At 38.1% G+C, this 21,392-nt stretch overlaps 1 protein-coding gene across 23 annotated transcripts in view; it reads left to right on the top strand.

Moving 5' to 3' along the window:
• The window catches only part of NRXN1 (neurexin 1), a 1,212,452-nt gene that overhangs the window by 547,260 nt on the left and 643,800 nt on the right, over positions 1-21,392 (top strand). For all 23 annotated transcript variants that reach the window (XM_034764365.1, XM_034764364.1, XM_034764372.1 and 20 more), the window contains 2 exons: positions 2,948-3,331; positions 19,323-19,526. In XM_034764365.1, the coding sequence (XP_034620256.1) occupies positions 2,948-3,331; positions 19,323-19,526 (588 nt within the window). The remainder of the gene's footprint in view (positions 1-2,947; positions 3,332-19,322; positions 19,527-21,392) is intronic.

The following is a 21,392-nucleotide window of genomic DNA, read 5'->3' as shown; positions in this document are numbered from 1 at the left end:
ACCACCAATTCATTTTAGGCTGCTAAAATGTCATAAGAAAGCTTTTATTCACTAATGATCTGGGTCTAATTCAATCTAGTGACCTAAAGGAGAAAAGCTCTGCAACCCCTAAAAACGAACCTTTATCTTTTAATATTTAGTGGATATTATTCATAATGCAGTAACTACCATATCTAATTTAATATGTATCAAATTAGGTAAAGGGTGTGTGTTGGTTGACACAACTGATTACTAAAAGCTTTGGCAAAAAAATTCACACTAAAGTTAGTTCTTTAATAGAGCCTCATGCACTAAGCTCCAGAAGTCCCCAGTTCAATAGGTAGCCTGACTTTCTGAAGTTTGGTTTAATGGGAATGTGGATGCTCAGAACCTCAGAAATAAGACTTGTGATAGAGAAGCTTAAATATAGATTTAGTAAAATAACTTTAGGTTCTCATGATTGAAAATTTTGAGGGATTTTTGGTGGAAGAAAGGGTCTCTTAGTTAAAGATTCAACATACCCTCCTCTTTCAGTTAGGGATTTAGGAACCTCCCATTCCAATTTTCTGATTTTCCAAATAGACCTCAAGCAAAACACAGAAGAAAAGTATTCCTGATATTGCTAAAGGAAGTGGGGGATAAATATTTAAAACAAGCAAAATGTTCAGGCATTTTTATACACAATTATAAAGATGCAAATAAGGCACAATCTTTTTTGTCCCCTCATCCTTTTCGGTAACCATTAAAAGCAGAGAGGCTGTTTTTTAAATATACCAAGCTCAGCTTAAACCAGAAGTACTGGAAATCTCACACAGGAGCTTTATCTTCTGACATTTACAGTCCAAAATGATTTGAATAAGTATCTAAACTTCTGAATGCTTATTCTAACTGAGACATTGAGGTTTGCCCATTACATTTTTTTAATCTGTGCGTCCCCTGGGACTCTGTATCATTGGAGTAAAAAATATCCCCATCATAAATAAAATAATGGGGGCGCAGACAGCAATGTATTTGATCATGCCAAATTGTGGGCTTTCAAAAATGGTTGTTTTTCATAGAGTTAGTGGCCAGAAGGGACCACAGTGATCATGTAATCTGACCTCATGCATAACACAGGCCATGGGATTCCAAACAAAGAAAAAAAGTTAGTTTGTTCTTTTGATGTCTATATTCTACTGTATAGTACTTTATTTTAATTTAAGATTCATATAATAAAATGTTTGTTTCAAACATCTCTGTCTGACTCACTTTTGCTTTCCGTTTATAATCATATTTTGATATAGGTGCATGCAAGATCTTGGAAATATCCTTTCCAAATGACATTCCTGGGGAAATGCTCCATAGTTGTCAATTCTCAATAATAATCCCTGAGGTGTTCCGGATTCTGTGCTGCATAGTGATAAGAGGAATGTGATCCTGGGCTCTCCTGCTTTCCATAGTACCCTTTCAAACACATTGCTGAGGGTAAAACATAAAACACACACTGCTGTAACTTATATAGTATAATGTGGCTGGTAGAATCATAGAAGATTAGGGTTGGAAGGGACCTCAGGAGGTCATCTAGTCCAATCCCCTGCTAAAAGCAGGATTAACACCAACTAAATCATCCCAGCCAAGGCTTTGTCAAGCTGGGCCTTAAAAACCTCTAAGGATGGAGATTCCACCACCTCCCTAGGTAACCCATTCCAGTGCTTCACCACCCTCCTAGTGAAATAGTGTTTCCTAATATCCAGCCTAGACCTCCCCCACTGCAACTTGAGACCATTGCTCCTTGTTCTGCCATCTGCCTCCACTAAGAACAGCCGAGCTCCATTCTCTTTGGAACCCCCCTTCAGGTAGTTGAAAGCAGCTATCAAATCCCCCCTCATTCTTCTCTTCTGCAGACTAAATAAACCCAGTTCCCTCAGCCTCAGTACTTCACTTTAATACAGTGATCTATAGGGGATTGTGATTTCACCTCCTGCTTGAATGTGAAGACACGATCATATTAAAATCCACACACACATTTTGTTTTAATAATCTTACTGCAACAGTTGGGCTGAATTTGATTAGCACATGTGCTATGGTTCTGTATGTTCAATTCTTTCAGCTGGAGTCCTCAGTCTTTACAATTATTTTCAGAGTAGAGGATCTTGACAATTGATCATCCTAGCCAACATTTTGAGCAACACATGTGAAGCTTTTTTGAGGCTTCTTGCATAAGTTGCAGAGCTAAAATTTCAGGCTTGTTTTTGTTTTTTAACTGAAAGCAAAAATAAATAAATATTTCTGATTTCATGATTTCTCTCACGCTTCCCTCTTTCCCCTCTCTGTAACAAGCACACATTTAGATGCAAATGTCAGAGGCATTGATTTTTTCCCTCTGGGTGTACATCACTACCTCTTTAATGATTGGCTGCCTGGCAGCCGATGAGAGTACTTCCCCTCCCCTCCCAGACAAAGGGTCTGATCCGAAGCCCATTGAAACTAATCAAAGTCTTTTCCATTACCTGGATGAGCTTTGGATCCAACTCAAAGACTCCGCACATTATCTCCTCAGAGGCAGAATCCCTAGCATGGGATTGTGAGCCACTTAGACGACAGTGCAGAGAGTTGCTGTTGCACCAACAGGGTATTTCTGAAGATCACCCTGAAATACATTTGATTTTTTTGCACTGAATAATACATTTTATCTATCTAAAATCCCTTACCTGGATTTTGGTTTTCATACATTTAAGTTCATGCAGTATTTTGTGGAAATGTTTGTATACCACATATTTCCTGATAGTGTTTAAGGGATATTTTAATACAAAATAATGTGTCATTTTATTATTTTAAAATGTGTACATACAACATTCATCTAGGGCTTTCATGCATGAGATATTTGGCAATAAGCAAATACTGCATTTTGGGACTCGGGGAATAAAGAAATGCTGCCAGAATTCACTTTACTATCTTAAAAATCTTGCATTTTGTTGTTTCTTATCAGGTACCATTTCTGTGAACACGTTACGTACACCTTACACTGCACCAGGAGAAAGCGAAATCCTAGACCTAGATGATGACTTGTATCTTGGGGGCTTGCCAGAAAATAAAGCAGGGCTGGTCTTTCCAACAGAGGTGTGGACAGCACTTCTCAATTACGGATATGTTGGCTGCATCAGAGACTTGTTTATTGATGGCCAAAGCAAGGATATTCGACAAATGGCTGAAATTCAAAGCACTGCTGGAGTGAAACCCTCATGCTCAAGAGAAACTGCAAAACCATGCCTGAGCAACCCCTGTAAAAACAATGGTGTATGCAGGGATGGGTGGAACAGATATATCTGTGATTGTTCTGGTACAGGCTACCTTGGCAGATCATGTGAGAGAGGTAGGTTTCAAAAGATTGTGCATGACTCTACAATGTAGAAATTAACAATGATTAAAAATGGCAAGTACTGTGTTAACCTTTTTAAAAAATAACCCTCGTTGTCTGTTGCTCTTCTTCACACTGGTTTTATATTGGCAGAAAAGTAAATTGAATCAAGTGGCCATGTGGCCATATGAAAGAGTTTGGTGGAGATTTTCAAAGGCACGAATGGCAGGTAGGTGCCTAATTCCCACTCATGATGAGTAAGAGTCAGGTGCCTATCTGCTATTTGTGACTTTGAAAATCCCCTCTTTTCTCATTTTACAAGCTGAGCTGTGAAGAGCTTTGTGACAACATGAGAAAGTACTTTCTCTTATTACTAATTTACTGAAATGTGACTCTATGAAACCTGAATTCACCACAATCTGACTCTGAATTGAGGATGGAGTCTCCACGCACGTACACTGGTATAATCCCACTAACTATACATTCTTGAATTCCATGAGTGAAATTCCGGTTTCATTGAAGTCCTTGGCAAAACTTCCACTGACTTCAGTGATTCCAGGATTTCACCTCTTGAATGTAAGTGAGAAAAAATCAGGCCCCTAGAATCTAGATTCACTCTTTGCAGTTTAAAAAAATTTCTAGTCCATAGGGGAATAAAATTACTGTTCATCATAAGTAGTAAAATAATTTATATTTAAAATTAATGAATATAACCTTTAGCTGTGAAGATGAGTGTAAAATCACATAGTAGCTATACAAGTTTAATTTTTAAAAAATTGGGGAGGAAAAGAAATATGGGTATTACAAGTATAGGTTATTTCTGATATCATTTCTATTTTATTTTAATTGGTTTAATTAACACTTTAATAATCTGCAAACACAGTGGCATTTCAGTGATATTTAAAAGTAGCATATTTCAATAATAACACTGAGAAGAATTTGATGCTGTTTTGTTGAGTCATGTATATACAACTTATAATAATATGCAATTTTTTCTGTGTGCAATACGCAGTTTTATAATAGAAAAGGAACATTGAGTAGCTCTTTTTAATATTTTGTATCAAACAGATAGAGCTTTTATTTTTAAATTGACACCAAACAGAATCTGTAAAGACAGTTTCAGTGCTTTGCACACACATTGCGTAAATCTTAGCTGCAATACATTAACCATGATTTGTTACAATTGTCAGCTATAGTAGTTGTATTTTAGTAACTGAATATTAAATCTGCTTTTCTGTTTCTCTTTTTATAAGAAATCTTTACTTTTATATTCTAATATACTCTCTTCTGTGATTTTATTACAATACAAGCAAAGACCCAGACCTTTTATTAATATATTTCAAAAAAAGAGAGAAATGAAATTTGACATCCTTATTTGTAAGGATAAGTCGGGAAACTAACAGTTTATCAGAACAAAAATCTTTTTTAGTATTTTTAATGCCAGAACTCTTATTTTGTGAAATCTTATATTACAATTGACACATAATATAGTCTTCCCTTCTAGCCGAAACCTAATCTGCAAGTTTATTGACTGGCAGTTAAAGTTTTTTCTGTATAGTTTAATTCATTTTGCTAGGTAAAGTGGTCACCTAAAGATTTTACTGTTTAAAAATAAAACTGATGAATGTTTTTTTTAAAAAGTCTAGATATAATCTTGAGGAAATCCCATCACTTTTGTGGTAAATGAAGTCAGGTTATTGGCATTTACAAGTACACCTCTACCTCGATATAATACTGTCCTTGGGAGCCAAAACATCTTACCGTGTTATAGGTGAAACCGCGTTATATCGAACTTGCTTTGATTCACCGGAGTGCGCAGCTCCACCCCCCCCCAGAGCGCTGCTTCACCGCGTTATATCCGAATTTGTGTTATATCGGATCGCGTTATATCGAGATAGAGGTGTAGGTCCCAGATTTTTAAAAATGCAAGCCCGTTTGGCTAGAGGCCAGTTATGTTGATGTCTCCAGATCGTTCTATTACTGGTGGAGTGAAGTTGGCAGAAGGCATAACCAAACTGTCAGATGAATTACAAAAACCTTCAGTTAAATATGCATGGTGTACCACCCTGTGGCAAAATTCCGCTATTACATATGGAGAAGTAAAAATAGTACTTACATCTTTCCAGATCAGGAGAAGCTAGGAAATATTTACATATTTCAGTCATTAGAGACAGGGACAACAAACATATGCAAATCTGCAAATGAGAATTTAATAGCAAACTTCATCATAGGGATTTGTCATAAACATATTTAACGGGTCACAAGAACTCGCACAGAATCCTTTTCATCTCCAGTTATTTTTCCCCCTAGTATATTTTCAGCTATTGTCCAATTCAGGACTTAATTTCCTAGCACACATAACTTCACCTACTGGGAGTGATGGTAATATGGTATTCTTACTAGGTTCCTCACAATCGTATCTGGCTCTTGTCCAGCAGAAATCTTTGTGCAGTCAGTGCAGGATCATTTCCTACCCCCGGGTCTCCCTATCCAGAGGAAACTGCACTGAAAGCAGTTCTCCTTCCAGTAATATTTGTATCCCGAATGGTCATGCATTAATACGATTACAGCTTTTGAGATTCTGAAAGCAGTGTGTTGGCATTTTACCACACAAATTGTTATAACTACTACTGGTGTGGAATAACTGATACATTATTGTATTTAGTGATATAAATAACACAATTATAATTATTGTAAGTAATTGAAGTAAAATAAGACCATGTTCACCTCCACAAACAATAGAGCCTTACAAAGTGGGAAACCATGTTAGAATAAAATATTTGAGGTTAAACAACTGGGCTCTGTAATTATGTGTTAGGAGATTAGGATATCTACAGCAAACATGGCATATATTTACATTTTATGACACTAATATTTATGTGCCATGAAGCTTTCTTTGCCATAATAATCAAAGAAATAATTTATCCTTATTATATGTATCAATACTGTACCATACAAAAATATTATAAATTCATATTTATGGTAGGTCTACACTACAAGCGCTACAGCAGCACATCTGCTATGCTGCTGTAGTGCTATACTGTAGACCTACTACAGCCACAGAAGGATTTTCCATCACTATAGTAAATCTACCCCCTTGAAACAGTAGCTAGGTGGTGGAAGAATTCATCCATCGACCTAGCTGCATCTACAGCTAGATTGACCTAACTACATCACATAGGGCATAAAATTTTTCACAGCTGTGAGTGATGTAGCTAGGTCACCCTACGTTTTACATGTAGAGCAGGCATCAGATAAATTAAATGTATTCAGGTCAGCAGGGCCTGATTAAATTCATCCTAGGGTACTTAAGGAACTAGCTGAAGCAATCTCAGAACTGTTAGCAGTTATCTTTGAGAACTCATGGAGGACACATGAGGTCCCAGAGGACTGGAGAAGGACAAACAGAGTGCCTATCTTTAAAAGGGGGAGGGGAATATAGACCAGTCAGCCTAACTTTGATATCTGGAAAAATACTGGAACAAATTATTAAACAGTTTGTAAGCGCCTAGAGGCTAGTAAGGTAATAAGTAATAGCCAACATGGATTTGTCAAGAACAAATCATGCCAAACCAACTTAATTTCCTTCTTTGACAGGGTTAGTGGCTAATTGGATAAGGGAAAGCTGTAGATGTGATAACTTGATTTTTCATAAGTCTTTTGATACTGTGCCACATGACACTCATAAGCAAAGTAGGGAAATTTGGTTTAGATGAAAACACTGTAAAGTGGGTGCATAACTGGTTGAAAGACTGTATTCAAAGAATAATTATCAATGACTTTTTGTTAAATTGGGAGGATGTATCTATTAGGCTCCTGCCTGGGTCTGTTCTGGGTCTGGTGCTATTCAATATTTTCATTCATGACTTGGATACTGGGGTGGAGAGTATGCTTATAAAATTTGTGGATGACACCAAGAAGGGAGGAGTTGCGAACACTTCGGAGGACAGGATTAGAATTCAAAATGACCTTGACAAATTGAAGACTTGGTCTGAAATCAACAAGATGAAATTCAGTAAAAAAAAATTCCAAGTACTGCACTTAAGAAGGAGAAATCAAATGCACAAATACAACAATATGTATAACTGGCTAGGTGGTAGTAGTGAAGAAAAGGATGTAGGGATTAAAGTGGATCACAAATTTAATTAGAGCCAACAATACAATTCAGTCGTGAAAGAGGCAAATAGCATTCTAGGGTGCATTAATTGGCATACTGTTTGTAAGACACAGGAGGTAATTGTCCCACTCTGCTCATCACTGGTGAGACCTTGGCTGGAGTGCTATGTCCAGTTCTGGGTTTGGGATGGTCTAGATATACTCGGTCCTGCTTCAGTGTCAGGTGCTGAATTTCACAAGGTTCCTTCCAGGCCCATATTTCTATGATTCTATGATTCTATAATCTGACCAGATTAGTAACTAAGGAAAAGCCATAGGACACAAACGCCATTTTATGCTCATTCCAGCTTATTTAAAGTTAATAGTTTTGTGTGTGTGTGTCTGCAGAAATTGGGTTGTATGTGCTTATTTTCCCACTGTAACAAATTCTTGGTTATGCATAAAGTAAAAACATCAGTATAATCTATGGATTGGTTTAATTGTTTATGGAAACTAAAGCAGATGGAGGGACAGATGTCATAGCAATATAATTTGGCTTTGTCTCTGATTTTCATCATGGATCACAATATGTGACTGCCTCTTGGCAAAGCCTTTCACAGGTGCATACTTTTGACTGGACAACAAGGAACAATGCATAAGAGCAAATTTATTGAAGAAAGGACAGGCATACAATTTGCAAGGACTTAACCTAAGTGAACTTTCCACAGGGGAAATACATTTGAGTGTATTTTTTCCCCTGTTTGAATTGTCTATGTACATTTTTTAATAAAATAGAAAACTCCTAACAAATGCAGGATGATATGAAAAATCATGTGTTTCCTATTGTTATAATAACCTCATCTACTACCTATTTAATTACTACAAATTTCATCCTTTGCACCCTGCTAAATCCTGTGGGGCTAGATTCTCCCACCCTACTCTTGTTGTGTAGTGAGGACATCTCCCTCAAATAATCCTACTGGAGTAATGTACTATTTGTCATGAATGAAGGTGGCGGAATCTTACCCATGTTAAACATTTATCCTAACTGTAGTGCGTTGATTTCAGTTTTCATCCATATTTTATCCAGTAATTATTTATAGATTGAGAATTATTAGAAAGTACTCCCAGAGACCCCTCAAGTCTGCCACTATTTGCTTTATTTCATCCAAGCTGCTTTTTGAAGAGAAGGGTGTTAACATCCAACATCACAGATCTTTCCTTCATATTTTGATGTATTGGGTCATGTCATGAAGTCTCCTGTTGACTGCAGTATTTTTTAAATCTAACTAAATCACTTCTTATTGCAAAACATGAAACTATTTTATCTGGTTACATGAAGTTTTAGATTTTTGGGAGAAATTTTAAAAATAAAATAATGAATACACTTGCAAACACACATTGAAGTCATTGGAACTAGTCGCAGTTTATCCAGGATCTGGATCTCTAATAGTTACAGGTCTGGAATGAGCACCATTAAGGGGCAAATTCTGTTCTTTTGTACTTAAGCATAAATTCTCTGATTTAAGAATGTAGTTGCTATGAAGGAAAGATATATAAGTTATTAATGACTTTCTCTGTGGTGGTATTAAAATGTAATGTTATTGTGTTACAGTGTAACCTATAGAGCTTAGCCAAAATCAGGTTTCGTTGTCCTAGGCATTCTATAAACACATAGTCCCTGCTGCACAGAGCTTACAGTCTAAATAGAAAACAGGGGGGGAAAGTAAAGGGGAAATAGAGGTAAATTGACTTGGCCACACAACAGATCAATGGTAAAGATAGATATACAATCCATGTCCCCTGAGTTCCAGTCTAGTGCACTATCACTGGTCATGCAATGACACCAAAATGTAACCTGCTTAAATTCTTACAGAATTCACAAAGCGTTTTGGACTACCCAAATCTGCATTTTGTGTGTGAAAAAGTTTCATATAAAAAATTCACCCAGCTGGAAGGGAAGGGATGCAGGGGGGATGCATCATCTCTCCCTCAAAATGTCAGTGTTGGAAAACACTTCTTCCACCTCCACATTGTAAAACCCTATCTGAGACAGGTTCAAAGATCATGATAAAGTGACTTGTGAGGAAGCCATTATTACACCTTCCATACATAGATTATGGAGCAGAACTAATTAGTAAAATAGTTTTTAAAAAATTGAAGCAGCCTGATGATACAGACTGGGTTTTTCAGGATAACATCTTCAATGTTTCATTGAGTATAAATCTTTTTAAACTGTCTCAAAAAAGGTGTTTGAAATCCTTTCAGATATCCTTACTCGACTTCTCCACATTTTTCATAGGCTATCATTTTAACTTTTATTACATGCCATGGATATTTAAATTAATCATGAGATAGGCAGAAATACAAAACATAATCCCTGTATAAGAGTTGTGTCTGGACTATATCACAGCTAATTACGAAGTGAGGAATGGGATAACTGAAACTAGCCTACAACTGATCCTTTGTTTTTCAATACCGTATACTTCAGTCTTCATATTCCAATGTCCTGATCTGCTACTGCCTTAAAAACACAATCTTATTTCCAGTCAAACTTCTCATCCTCTCCACATCCTTCACCTCCTCTTCACATGAGCTTCATTGCTCCTGAATAAGCAAAGCCAAACGTCCCACTCTTCACATTGAATAATTCATTTTCTTTTTTCTCTGATACTTATTTTTAAAGCTCTTGTCCTCTTACCCCTCACTGCACCCTACATTTTTTCTTCTTTCCTCCCCTTGCTTTCCTCCCTTTCACTTAGCATCACTACAATGCCAGTAGCTTCTTTCTGACATGAATAATGGTAATTAAATGCTGATTCCAGAATTGTAAGCTCTTCAGTGCAGGGACCACCTTTTTGTTCTGTTTGTACAGCACTTAGCACAGTGGGGTCTGGTCCATGACTGGAGCTTCTAGTTGTCACTGGAATAGAAGTAATAAATAAATAAATAATTCCACATCAGTGATGCAAGTCTAAAATTTAAAAAAGAAATGGCTACTACTGTGTAAAGGGTGGTGGCATGGAGAATGATTGGGGGGGGGGTGGAGGAAAGGTGGGAAGGAGTAGGAAATAGCAGAGTAAATAATGTAGTACATATAGTTTCAGAGGAAAGTAATAAGTCACTTACTGTGCAGTGGAGGGCTAAGCATTCCTCAATAATAGGAGGAAGGAGACACATTGAGAGGAACAAGACAGGAAGGGAAGAAAATAGAAGAGAGAGGTGTGAGCCCATTTTCTGTTCACTTGACAGATTTAAGTCTTCAATTTTAAATGAAAACATTTTTATTGTAAATATTAGTCCTTAATTCTAGCCCTTTGGGTTGGAACCTTATGTCCAAATTGCTCAAGGTATACACTGAAGAATAACAACATCCCTTTGGCCCTTTGAGGGGTTCTCCTCAGAGTTTTTCTCCTTTTTGAAAAAACAAATGAGAGAATAACAAAAAATGTGGCAGGGTTTTTCAAAAGGGGGCAAGGAGAAGACTCACGGGAAAGTCCATAGGAATTGGGATCTCTATTCCCTTAGGCAAATTAGAAAATCCCAGCCTACATCAACATTAATAGCCTGATTATCCTCTCACACCAGTTTTACATCTGTTTGACTCCATTGACTTAACTGAAGTTAATCTAGATGACACTGTTTCAAATAAAAACAGAATCAGGCCCTGAGAATTTCAACAGGTATGTATATAAAGATAAGACTTTCATTTTTTGAGCATGGAAGGGAAATATTTCTTTAAGCAAAGTTATCAGTTCATAAATTCACCCAAGAAATGTTTCATTTCATCAGTTTTTACCAAGCAAGCATTAACATCTCACTTCTGTTGGATAATTCTTCCCTGTACCTGGGATTTGATGCTGCCATGAAAAAGAAAAAGAAAAACCAGCTAGAATCAGTGGCTTCCAGTATTGTTTAATAAAGGCTCTTTCCCTGTCGTGCTTCCAGCACTGTAATTATAGTAAAACTGTTATTCCCTGCCTTAGAGGCTGTACCTCCTCTTAACAAGTAGCATATTATTCAACATTTATCACAGCCATTTTGAGCTTAAACTTCTGCTCTAGTAGCATTTAATCTAATGAACCTCTTTGGAGCAGCTGAACTGGAAAAAAAACTATCTATGTCACCATCATGCACACAGTGCCTTACTTATGTGAGGGTTATAGGCACAGATGACAAGAGCCTTAACCCACAGTAGTCCTTTGAGACTCATACCCAGCCCTGCATAACCACTTTACCCCAAGCTTCCTCCATTTATTCATGCTATCATCTTGCTAAATCAACAATCCATAGTGGATGCTTGTAAAAGTTGCAAGGAAGGAAACCAGAATCTCCTGGTTGCTGAGAGGAAATTAGAGAGAGAGAGAGAGAGAGAGCTTGCAAAACCTCATGCTCCATGAGCCACTCTTACGTTATGGAGGAAAATGCTTTCCTAACCTAAAAAAAGATTGACCAAAGCTTTCCAGAATACCCTGTATAAACTTATTTTAACATAAGAATATGATTAGGCAGGAAGGCATGACAGCAAGGATGCAGAAGAAAGGTGCCATCCTGGGATGAGAGAAAATAGAACTCCCTGTAGTGGTGCAAAGGCCATCCACAACCCAGCTGTAGCTTACTAGCCAGTCAGGGCAGAGGGAAGCAGAACTAGGGGCAGGACACTCCAAGATGCACCAGGAGCCTTAAAAAAAGGAGATGGGAGTAGAGGAAAAAATCAACCTCCTCCACTCAGGCTGGCACCACACCCAGTAATGCAGGACATGGGAAAGAAATTTCATACCCTGCTCAGCAAGATTCAAACCCCACTCTGGCTAGTAAGGTGAATATTATCAAAAGTCTGAGATTTACATCTGCTTGATAGCAATCATTTGTGGCCCTTTGGGCTTAAGCCATTCCACAAGCTGCCACAACCGGCAAGCTGCCACTCTGAGAGATAAACAGAACACTGCCAAAGAGGTCAACTTTGGCCCCCCTAGACTCAGAGGTTAGAAGACCATTTGTAGGAAAATGTGATGATAAGGGCTCAATTTCTGAAAAATATCAATAAAATAATTTGAGATTAATAAGCTTTCAGTTTCTGCCAAAGAATAATCTTTAGGGTTCACCATGCTTCCCATAATATTTAGTTTCCCTAATATTACTAATAGGAAGAAAAACAGAACCACTTTTCACCTGTTATACCATAGGAGTCGGAAAATCTCTGAGTGTTAATTTCCAAAAGGATATTTTTACATTTTGCAATGTCCTACAAAACAAAATGCCTGTAAATTTCATTTTATGACCTGCTGCTGGGTTCCATCTATCCATTGTGCAAAATGTCAATAGTAACAGTAAAGAAGTTATCATCAGAGAATCTTTTACTGCACAATAACCTTGAATCAAACCCTGAAACATTATTCACTCTAACTTCATCAGGATTATTAACAATTCTGTAGACACCATACAATCACCAAAAATCATGGCCCTGGTGGACAGTAAAGAAAAATCAAGAAGAACAAATTAATTTTCTCTTCTTGTACCTCTTTGCTAATACTGCCTGAAGATTTGAGAAGGGGTGGGTGGGTGGGTGGGAATGATATAGATACTCCTGGATCTGCCACCAAATTTAAAAGAGACTCCCTTCCCTGCAGCTCTCTTATTCAGGAACCTGGAGAAGAATCTCTTTGTGATGACTGAGGCAGCGGGTACTGTAGTGCTCTACATGTTACAGCCATAGAAAAATATTTCTTGTTAACAGTGACTCTTCCCACAGACTCTCTTCTCTTGAATAAATAACACCCTAGCTCTGATAAAGCACTTTTTCATCAGTAGATCTCAAAGCATTTTACAGAAGAGGTCAGTATCATTAGCTTCATTTTACATGTGGAGAAACGGAAGCACAGAAATGAAGTGACTTGCCCCAGGTCACCTGCAGGCCAGTGGCAGAGCTGGAAATAGATCGCAACGCACCACTGTCATATTTTCCATTTCTGGAATGCATGATGATATTGATTTCCAATACTTGCACTGGCGTAATTCTTATTGTCACCACACTGATCAAATCCTCCCTCCTCTCCCCAATTTTGTCATTTGTTTAGGGCATTTCTGTGCTGTAGTCCATCAGCACTTGATTGTGATACCCATGTCAGTTTGCCCAACAATTTAGAGCTTGCATGGATTTCTGAGTTGTTGTCCAAAGGCCTTTTGTCATTTGGTCTCAACTCAGGCTTCTCAGACGGTTTTTGGAACATCTGTTTCCAAAATAACGTGTGGTTATGCGAAAAAGGACTGAGGACTGCTCATCATGACAGTAAATCCTGGAAGGCCGTTACTGAACAATTCAATACCTGTTCACACTCCTTTTTATCTTTCTGACCCCAGCTAACATCTCAGTAATCCCCCAAATAGAGAGTATCCCAGAGTATCTCAGGGTAAACTATAAAGACACACCAATTACACAATTAGTCCACATCTGTCAGGCTTTCCTCTTCTTGCTACCCAATCTCCAGGGATTATTTTAGGGAATCTACAATCAGCCCTAAAATATCTATTCTGATATGGGGATAAGAAAAGATTTTGTTCAGTTTGTCAGACCCCCACTGCTTTTAGTATATCTGCATTTATTGAATATTTAAAATCTCTCTAAACTCCTCTTATCTAACATGCCAATTACAAAATCTTATTCCAGATTTTCAGTAACTGTACCAAAACCTTTTTGACCATATAAAGGTCCTTGGAGTTCTCTACACATACTAGATACCATGTCTTGTCATTTGTAAAACTGCCCCTTACAACTGAGCCAGAGGAACTTCAAAAAATTGGAATTAACTGGGATGCTCAAAAAATATCTCACTGAGGTCTGCTTTGACAATGAAATTTCTCACCAGAACCATGAGCAATAAGTCCTTTATCTGTCTATTCTGAAGGATTTTTGATTTAAGAAGGGCAGAAACCCCCTTCTCCTCCTTCCCAAGGCTGTTTTTTTCCTGCAAATACAGAACTGATAAAATCCCCCTGACTTGCAATTTCTAAAGCCTTGATGATAATATTAGTAGTGTGTTCTTCCAGTGTCTGGGTGATTTCCACAAATAATTTTACTGGTGAGGGTTTAGTGGTTGGAAATGGATTTAAAATAATGTAACCCACCTGCCGCACAACTCCAGTCTGACTTTGGAGGGTTTATATGCCTTCAAACTTTGTTGCAGTGACCTGCCTTTACACTGGATAATGTTGTCTGGAAAATGTAGAGACAGTTTCTTTCTCTAGTGATTGCAAAGGGGGGCCCTTGAAAAGTTTTAAAATTTATTTTAAGTAAACCAACAACCTTACCACCATTTGGTTTTTCTTATGGTATTTTCTATGGTACTCACTGTAGCATCCAAGTTCCTTGCAAATATTAATGGATTTAGGTTTATAACACTGGTGATATAAGGAATAATTATCCCCATTTTACAGATGAAGAAACTAAAGCATAGAAAGAATAAGTAGCTTTATTTGCTCAATAAAGCCTGTGGTAGAGCCAGCAATAGACCAAAGCTCTCCTGATTCACAGTCTAGGGCCTTAGCCACAGAACCATCTATCCTCTCCAGCTAGATAATGAAATCCTCTGGTAACAAGACATTCTGACCATTGAAATAGATTGGAAAAGTCTGCTGGCAGACAAAAGGTGCACATTTTGAATCCTAAACTGGAACATGCATGTGAGAAGTCCTTTCATGGTCATCTTGCCCGTGGATTTGGATTGTTTCCTTCCTTTAAATTAATCAATGTGGCAAACAAGGGCAAACTTTGCTTGACACTTCTGGCTGCTCCCACAATCTATACAGTGCAGTCTGCTATAACCACTCTAAGCCAGCAATCCATTTTAGTTACCATCTGGCAAAGAACTGACATCTTTGTGACAGTGTGAGGTTCTCTCACTTATTGCTTTCTATTGCTAAAGAAGTTATCAGAGGACCAATGCCATCAGCCACTTTCCACGCAGTCCTCAACATCCAGCACTTTCTAGTCAGCCTCTTCTGCGTATATACTCATTCATAAGCCGAATTTTTTTAGTAAAAAAGGGAAGCACCAGAGAAGGGGGTCGGCTTATGAACGGGTATAGAGAGGGAGAGGTGGCACACAGCCCCTCCCCCCCACAGAGAGAGCAAGGAGAGGTAGCACAGCCAGAAGGGAAGAGGCGGAGCCAGAGACTCTTCGCTTCTGGCCATGCTGCTCTCCCCCAAATTTCCGAAGCAGCTGCAGCTCTGGGGCTGGCAGGCTGCAGCTGTGCCACTCAGCCCTGCCCCCCAGAGTAGGCTGTGGCCGCACCGCCCAGCCCAGCCTGCTGGAACATGCTACGGCTGCGCCGCCCGGTCTGGCCCGCCGAAGCAGGCTGTGACCGTGCTGCCCAGCCTGCCGGAGCAGCTCCATTCAGGCCAGAGACATCCTCCCCAGATAAGGTGGGAAGGGATGGGATGGGGAGAGTGTGGGGGTCCCGGGCTAAGGGTGGGGCCATGTGGGGGGTGGTCACAGGGGTTACTCCCTGACCCCCAGCTTCTCCCCCCCCAAAATTTCCCCACCAGTTGCTGTTCCGGCCCATCAGGGTAAGCAGCTGGCGCGTCGGGACACTTTGGTGTTTACTTACTCTGTGCCTGCGGACGCTCGAGGTAAATAAACCATCTCGGCCCACCAGCGACTTATCCTCCTTGCCTAGGAGCCAAAGTTTGCTGACCCCTGAATTATAGGGTTAGCTTAGGAAAGGGTCATAACATTTTCCCATTTTTACTTATCCATCTTGTGGGGGGGTCGGCTTATAAATGAGGGGAGTGGCACTATATGTGAAAGAAAGTGTAGAATCAAATGAAGTAAAAATCTTAAATGAACCAAACTGTACTATAGAATCTCTATGGGTAGTAATTCCATGCTCTAATAATAACAATATATCGGTAGGCCTATACTACTGACCAGGATGGTGATAGTGACTGTGAAATGCTCAGGGAGATTAGAGAGAATATTAAAATAAAAAACTCACTGATAAATGGGGATTTCAACTATCCCCATATTGACAGGGTACATGTCACCTCAGGACGGGATGTAGAGATAAAGTTTCTTGATACCTTAAATAACTGCTTCTTGGAACAACTAGTCCTGGAACCCACAAGAGGAGACGCAATTCTTGATTTATTCTTAAACGGCTCATAGAAGCTGGTTCAAGAGGTGAGTATACCTGAACCGCTTGGTAATAGTGACCATAATACAGGACCGTCGCATCTTACACGCATTTAACATTTCAGCTTGCACGGTCGGCCAAAAAAAAAAAAGAGAAAAATAACAGTTTTAATACTGTACCTGTAGTGTGGGTGATTCCGCCCGCCATTACACTCAATGTAATTTTGACTATACGCGATTTTCGCTTTACTCGCTGACTGCGGAACGTAACCACAGCGTAAGATGCGACAGACCTGTATAATTAAATTTAACATCCCTGTGTGGGGGTGGGGGACAACACCACAGCAGCCCACCATGACAGCATTTAATTTAAGACGGGAACTACACAGAAATAGGGACGTTAGTTAAGTGGAAATTAAAAGGTACAGCGCCAAAAGTGAAAACCCTGCAAGCTGCATGGACACTTTTCAAAGACTCCATAATAAAGGTTCAAGTTAAATGTATACCCCAAATTAAAAAAAAGCATAGTAAAAGGACCAAAAATGTGCCACCATGACTAAACAACAAAGTAAAGGAAGCAGTGAGAGGCAAAAAGGCATCCTTTAAAAAGTGGAAGTTAAATCCCAGTGAGGAAAATAGAAAGGAGCATAAACACTGGCAAGTGAAGTGTAAAAATATAATTAGGAAGGCCAAAAAAGAATTTGAAGACCAGCTAGCCAAAGATTCAAAAAGTAATAGCAAATTTTTTTTTGTAGAGTACATCAGAAGCAAGAAGCCACTGCATGATTGAGATGCTAAAGGAGCACTCAAGGACAATAAGGCCATTGTAGAGAAACTAAATGAATTCTTTGCATCAGTCTTCATGACTGTGTATATGAGGGGGATTCCCAATCCTGAGCCATTCTTTTTAGGTGACAAATCTGAGGAACTATCCCAGATTGAGGTGTCATTAGAGGAGGCTTTGGAACAAATTGGTAATTTAAAAAGTAAGTCACTGGGATCAGATGGTATTCACCCAAGAGTTCTGAAGTGAAATTGCGGAATGACTAACTGTGGTATGTAACATATCATTTAAATCAGATTCTGTACCAGATGACTGGGAGATAGCTAATGTAACACCAATTTTTTTAAAAGGCTCCACAGGCAATACCGGCAATTACAGGCCTGTAAGCCTAAATTCAGTACTGAGCAAACTGGTTGAAACTATAGTAAAGAACAGAATTATCAGACACATAGATGAATATGATTTGTTGGGAAAGAGTCAACATGGTATTTGTAAAGGGAAATCATGCCTCACCAATCTACTAGAATTCTTTGAGGGGGTCAACCAGTATGTGGACAAGGGTTATCGAGTGGATATAGTGTACTTAGATGTTTAGAAAGCCTTTGATAAGGTCTCTCACCGAAGGCTCTTAAGCCAATTAAGCTGTCATGGGATAAGAGGGAAGGTCCTTGCGTGGATGTGTATCTGATTAAAAGATAGGAAATAAAGGGTAGGAATAAATAGTTTTCAGACTGGAGAGAGGTAAATAGTGGTGTCCCCCACAGGTCTATACTGGGTCCAGTACTGTTCAACATATTCATAAATGATTTGGAAAAAGGGGTAAACAATGAGGTGGCAAAATTTGCAGATAATACAAAACTACTCAAGATAGTTAAGTCCAAAGCAGACTGCAAAGAGTTAAAAAAAGATCTCACAAAACTGGGTGACTGGGCAACAAAAAGGGACGATGAAATTCAATGTTGATAAATGCAAAGAAATGCACATTGGAAAGCATAATCCCAACTATACATATAAAATGATGGGGTCTAAATTAGCTGTTTTCACTCAAGAAAGAGATCTTGGAATTATTGTGGACAGTTCTACAAAAAACATCCACTCAGTGTGCAGCGGTAGTCAAAAAAGCGAACAGAATGTTGGGAATCATTAGGAAAGGGATAGATAATAAGACATAAAATATCATATTGCTTCAGTATAAATCCATGGCATGCCCTCATCTTGAATACAGCATGCAGATGTGATAACTCCATCTCAAAAAAGATATATTGGAACTGGAAAAAGTAGAGAAAAGGACAACAGAATTACTAGGGGTATGGAACAGCTTTCATATGAGGGGAGATTAATAAGACTGGGACTTTTTAGCTTGGACATCCCAACCTCTTGCCCCAGGACGGAGCCCCCACCAAACCCAAACCCCTCATCTCCAGCATCTACATCAACAATTTTCTTCAACTGGGTCACCAGAAAAAAAGTTTGAAAACCACTGCCTTAAGGGTTCTTTTTGATAACTTGGTAATAACCATATTCTGGGTAATAAGAACCTTACTGGTTTAAGCAGAAAAAACCCTCCGGTAATGATCAAAGTAGATGACTCTGAGGTGAATTTTCAAGATGGGAGTGTAATATTGACTTGGATAGCTTTGACCTAAGTTTACACAATTAGGCCTCAATCTTGCAAGCTCTTGCATATGTGATTTTATGCACATGTGCATAAAGTCCTGCACATGCATAAGTATTTATCACATTGGGCCTTAAAAAGTCTAGCAATTGAGTTAATTAAAATAAGTCTAAAAGTTGCATTGCTTGTTCCCAAAACCTGAGATTTCGGATTTCAAATCAACTTTGCTTATGTATACCAACAATGATTGTTATACCAATTTTCAACATGATGGTGTTCGATCTTTTGGCTATATACATGTGTTGGCTTTTCTATTAACAGTTTCAATAAATATAGTATAACTATTTATTTTGTAATTAGCAGTTTTCTTGTCCATTTCCAGAGGCAACAGTTTTAAGCTATGACGGAAGTATGTTTATGAAGATACAGCTCCCTGTTGTGATGCATACAGAGGCAGAAGATGTGTCCTTACGGTTCAGGTCTCAGCGAGCTTATGGCATTTTAATGGCAACTACTTCTAGGGAATCTGCAGATACACTTCGTTTAGAGCTGGATGCAGGACGAGTTAAACTAACGGTCAACCTAGGTAACAAACCCTTCCCCCTCCCCTCTCCAGAAATTAACATCTTCAGCATTCTTATTCTTATTCTTATTTTGCTTGCAAGCATTTATTGAACAGCCTGTTTGACATTAAAATTAAATTTTATATATATATATATATATATATATGCATATATATATATACACACGCACATGTCCATTTTTTAAAGTTACTGATTTTTATTCTTTTGGTTTTGCATTTTTTATTCTTTACACAGTCTAACATAACCCATCATAATATATTTTGTACTATTGTGTGTTCTAAAAAGAGAAGGCCAGTTCATCAGTGACATTTCTAGATGAAATAATTTTAACCTGCTTGATTTCTGAGAATTGGTCTCTACCCACAGATTCTTCATAATTAGCAGCTACAGAAGTTGAGTGTACAGAGAGAAACTGTTCCAGCTATTATATGTAGGTCAGTGTAATTTTAGCTCCACCAATTAACATAACATATACATGCATAATCAAAAAATTTTGATTTTCACACATGATATATTGTATATTATGTCAACTGATGGGCATTATTGGTTTCTTCTTTTTAGCAGTCACATATGTAGTGAAATCCATCTTTTCTTTTATGAACAATTCTGTAGTGGTATTTTTGTGTCAAAAGATAACACAACCCTTCAATGCCCGAAGTCTGCGGCCCTCAGCAAACAGCCATGTGAACACAAAAAACACAAGCCCTTCTACAGAAAACAAATTAATAAAATGCTATCCTGGTTTGGCATATAATTGACAAAATGTTAGATTACTATTTTCTGTAATAAATATCAAACTCCACATGCCTTTTTCATTTTGCCTTATGTTTTTGTTGGGTTTTTTTTTAGGTAGAGAGAAGAGAGTATGAAAGAGAACAAACACAGTGAATAAAAACTCATATAGGTTCCGTTAAGTGATTTATTTTACATAGTTGCTTTCAAGATTGATGAATAACTATCTAAATTAGCAGTTTATATGGTGATTTCAGAGATATAATATTAAAGTGTGTAGATAACCCGATGATGAGCTAACACCCATTATGTAGAAAAGTAGGTCATTGAAATACTATTCTGATATTTACAGGAGGTAGGGGTGAGAGGAGGGGAGAGGGTGAAGGGGAGAGAAGGGAAATAAAAGTTAAGACAACCAAGTGGTCCTCTTTGACTGTTCTCTTATAGTTCCCTCTTGTGACAGCCTACGGTTACTGCAAGCTGATAAAATGTTTTGAATCACAAAATGGCAATGTGGGGCCTCCTTCAGGAAAGCTTTCTGTAGTAAGAGGTGTGTAGGTGCTGGTCCCTGGCTGTTTGCAACCACTTTTCTGATGCGGTTGACGACACATGACAAACTCAGCTATATGGAAACAAAATCTAGGTTTTATATTATTTATGCTCCTCAAAGGTGCTGAAGATAAATTATTGTATGTACAAAATAGTGTTGCATATTTTTAAAATCCGGGGTCATAATCCAACAAAATGATTCTCCAGAGCAATCCAACATGTTTTCATATACAGTAGATATCTATATAGGTATAAAAGGAAAGTAAACAAAAAAAAAAACAATATCTGTGTTAGCTATAATATTTATTCCACACAAATAACAATAGCGAATTCTTAGGCGAGAACTAAGCTGAAAAGAGATGATATTCTCGAACTCCTGGATTTTCCAAATAAAATGTTCTTAGATATTAATATGAGATTTAAATACAGTAATTGTTCTGCTGTGAATTGATTGTATACATTTATATAAAGTAAAATATATACTACAGTGTGAAAGATTATTTACAAACATAGTTAATGCTTTATATTTTACTACATAGTTTAATAGTAAGAAAAAAAGTCCACCTTTGAGGTGTAATATATAACTG

This window comes from Trachemys scripta, chromosome 3 (genome assembly GCF_013100865.1).
Source record: "Trachemys scripta elegans isolate TJP31775 chromosome 3, CAS_Tse_1.0, whole genome shotgun sequence".
Taxonomy (NCBI): domain Eukaryota; kingdom Metazoa; phylum Chordata; order Testudines; family Emydidae; genus Trachemys; species Trachemys scripta.
Note: the sequence above shows the minus strand (reverse complement) of the source record. Positions and strands in the feature narration are given on the sequence as shown.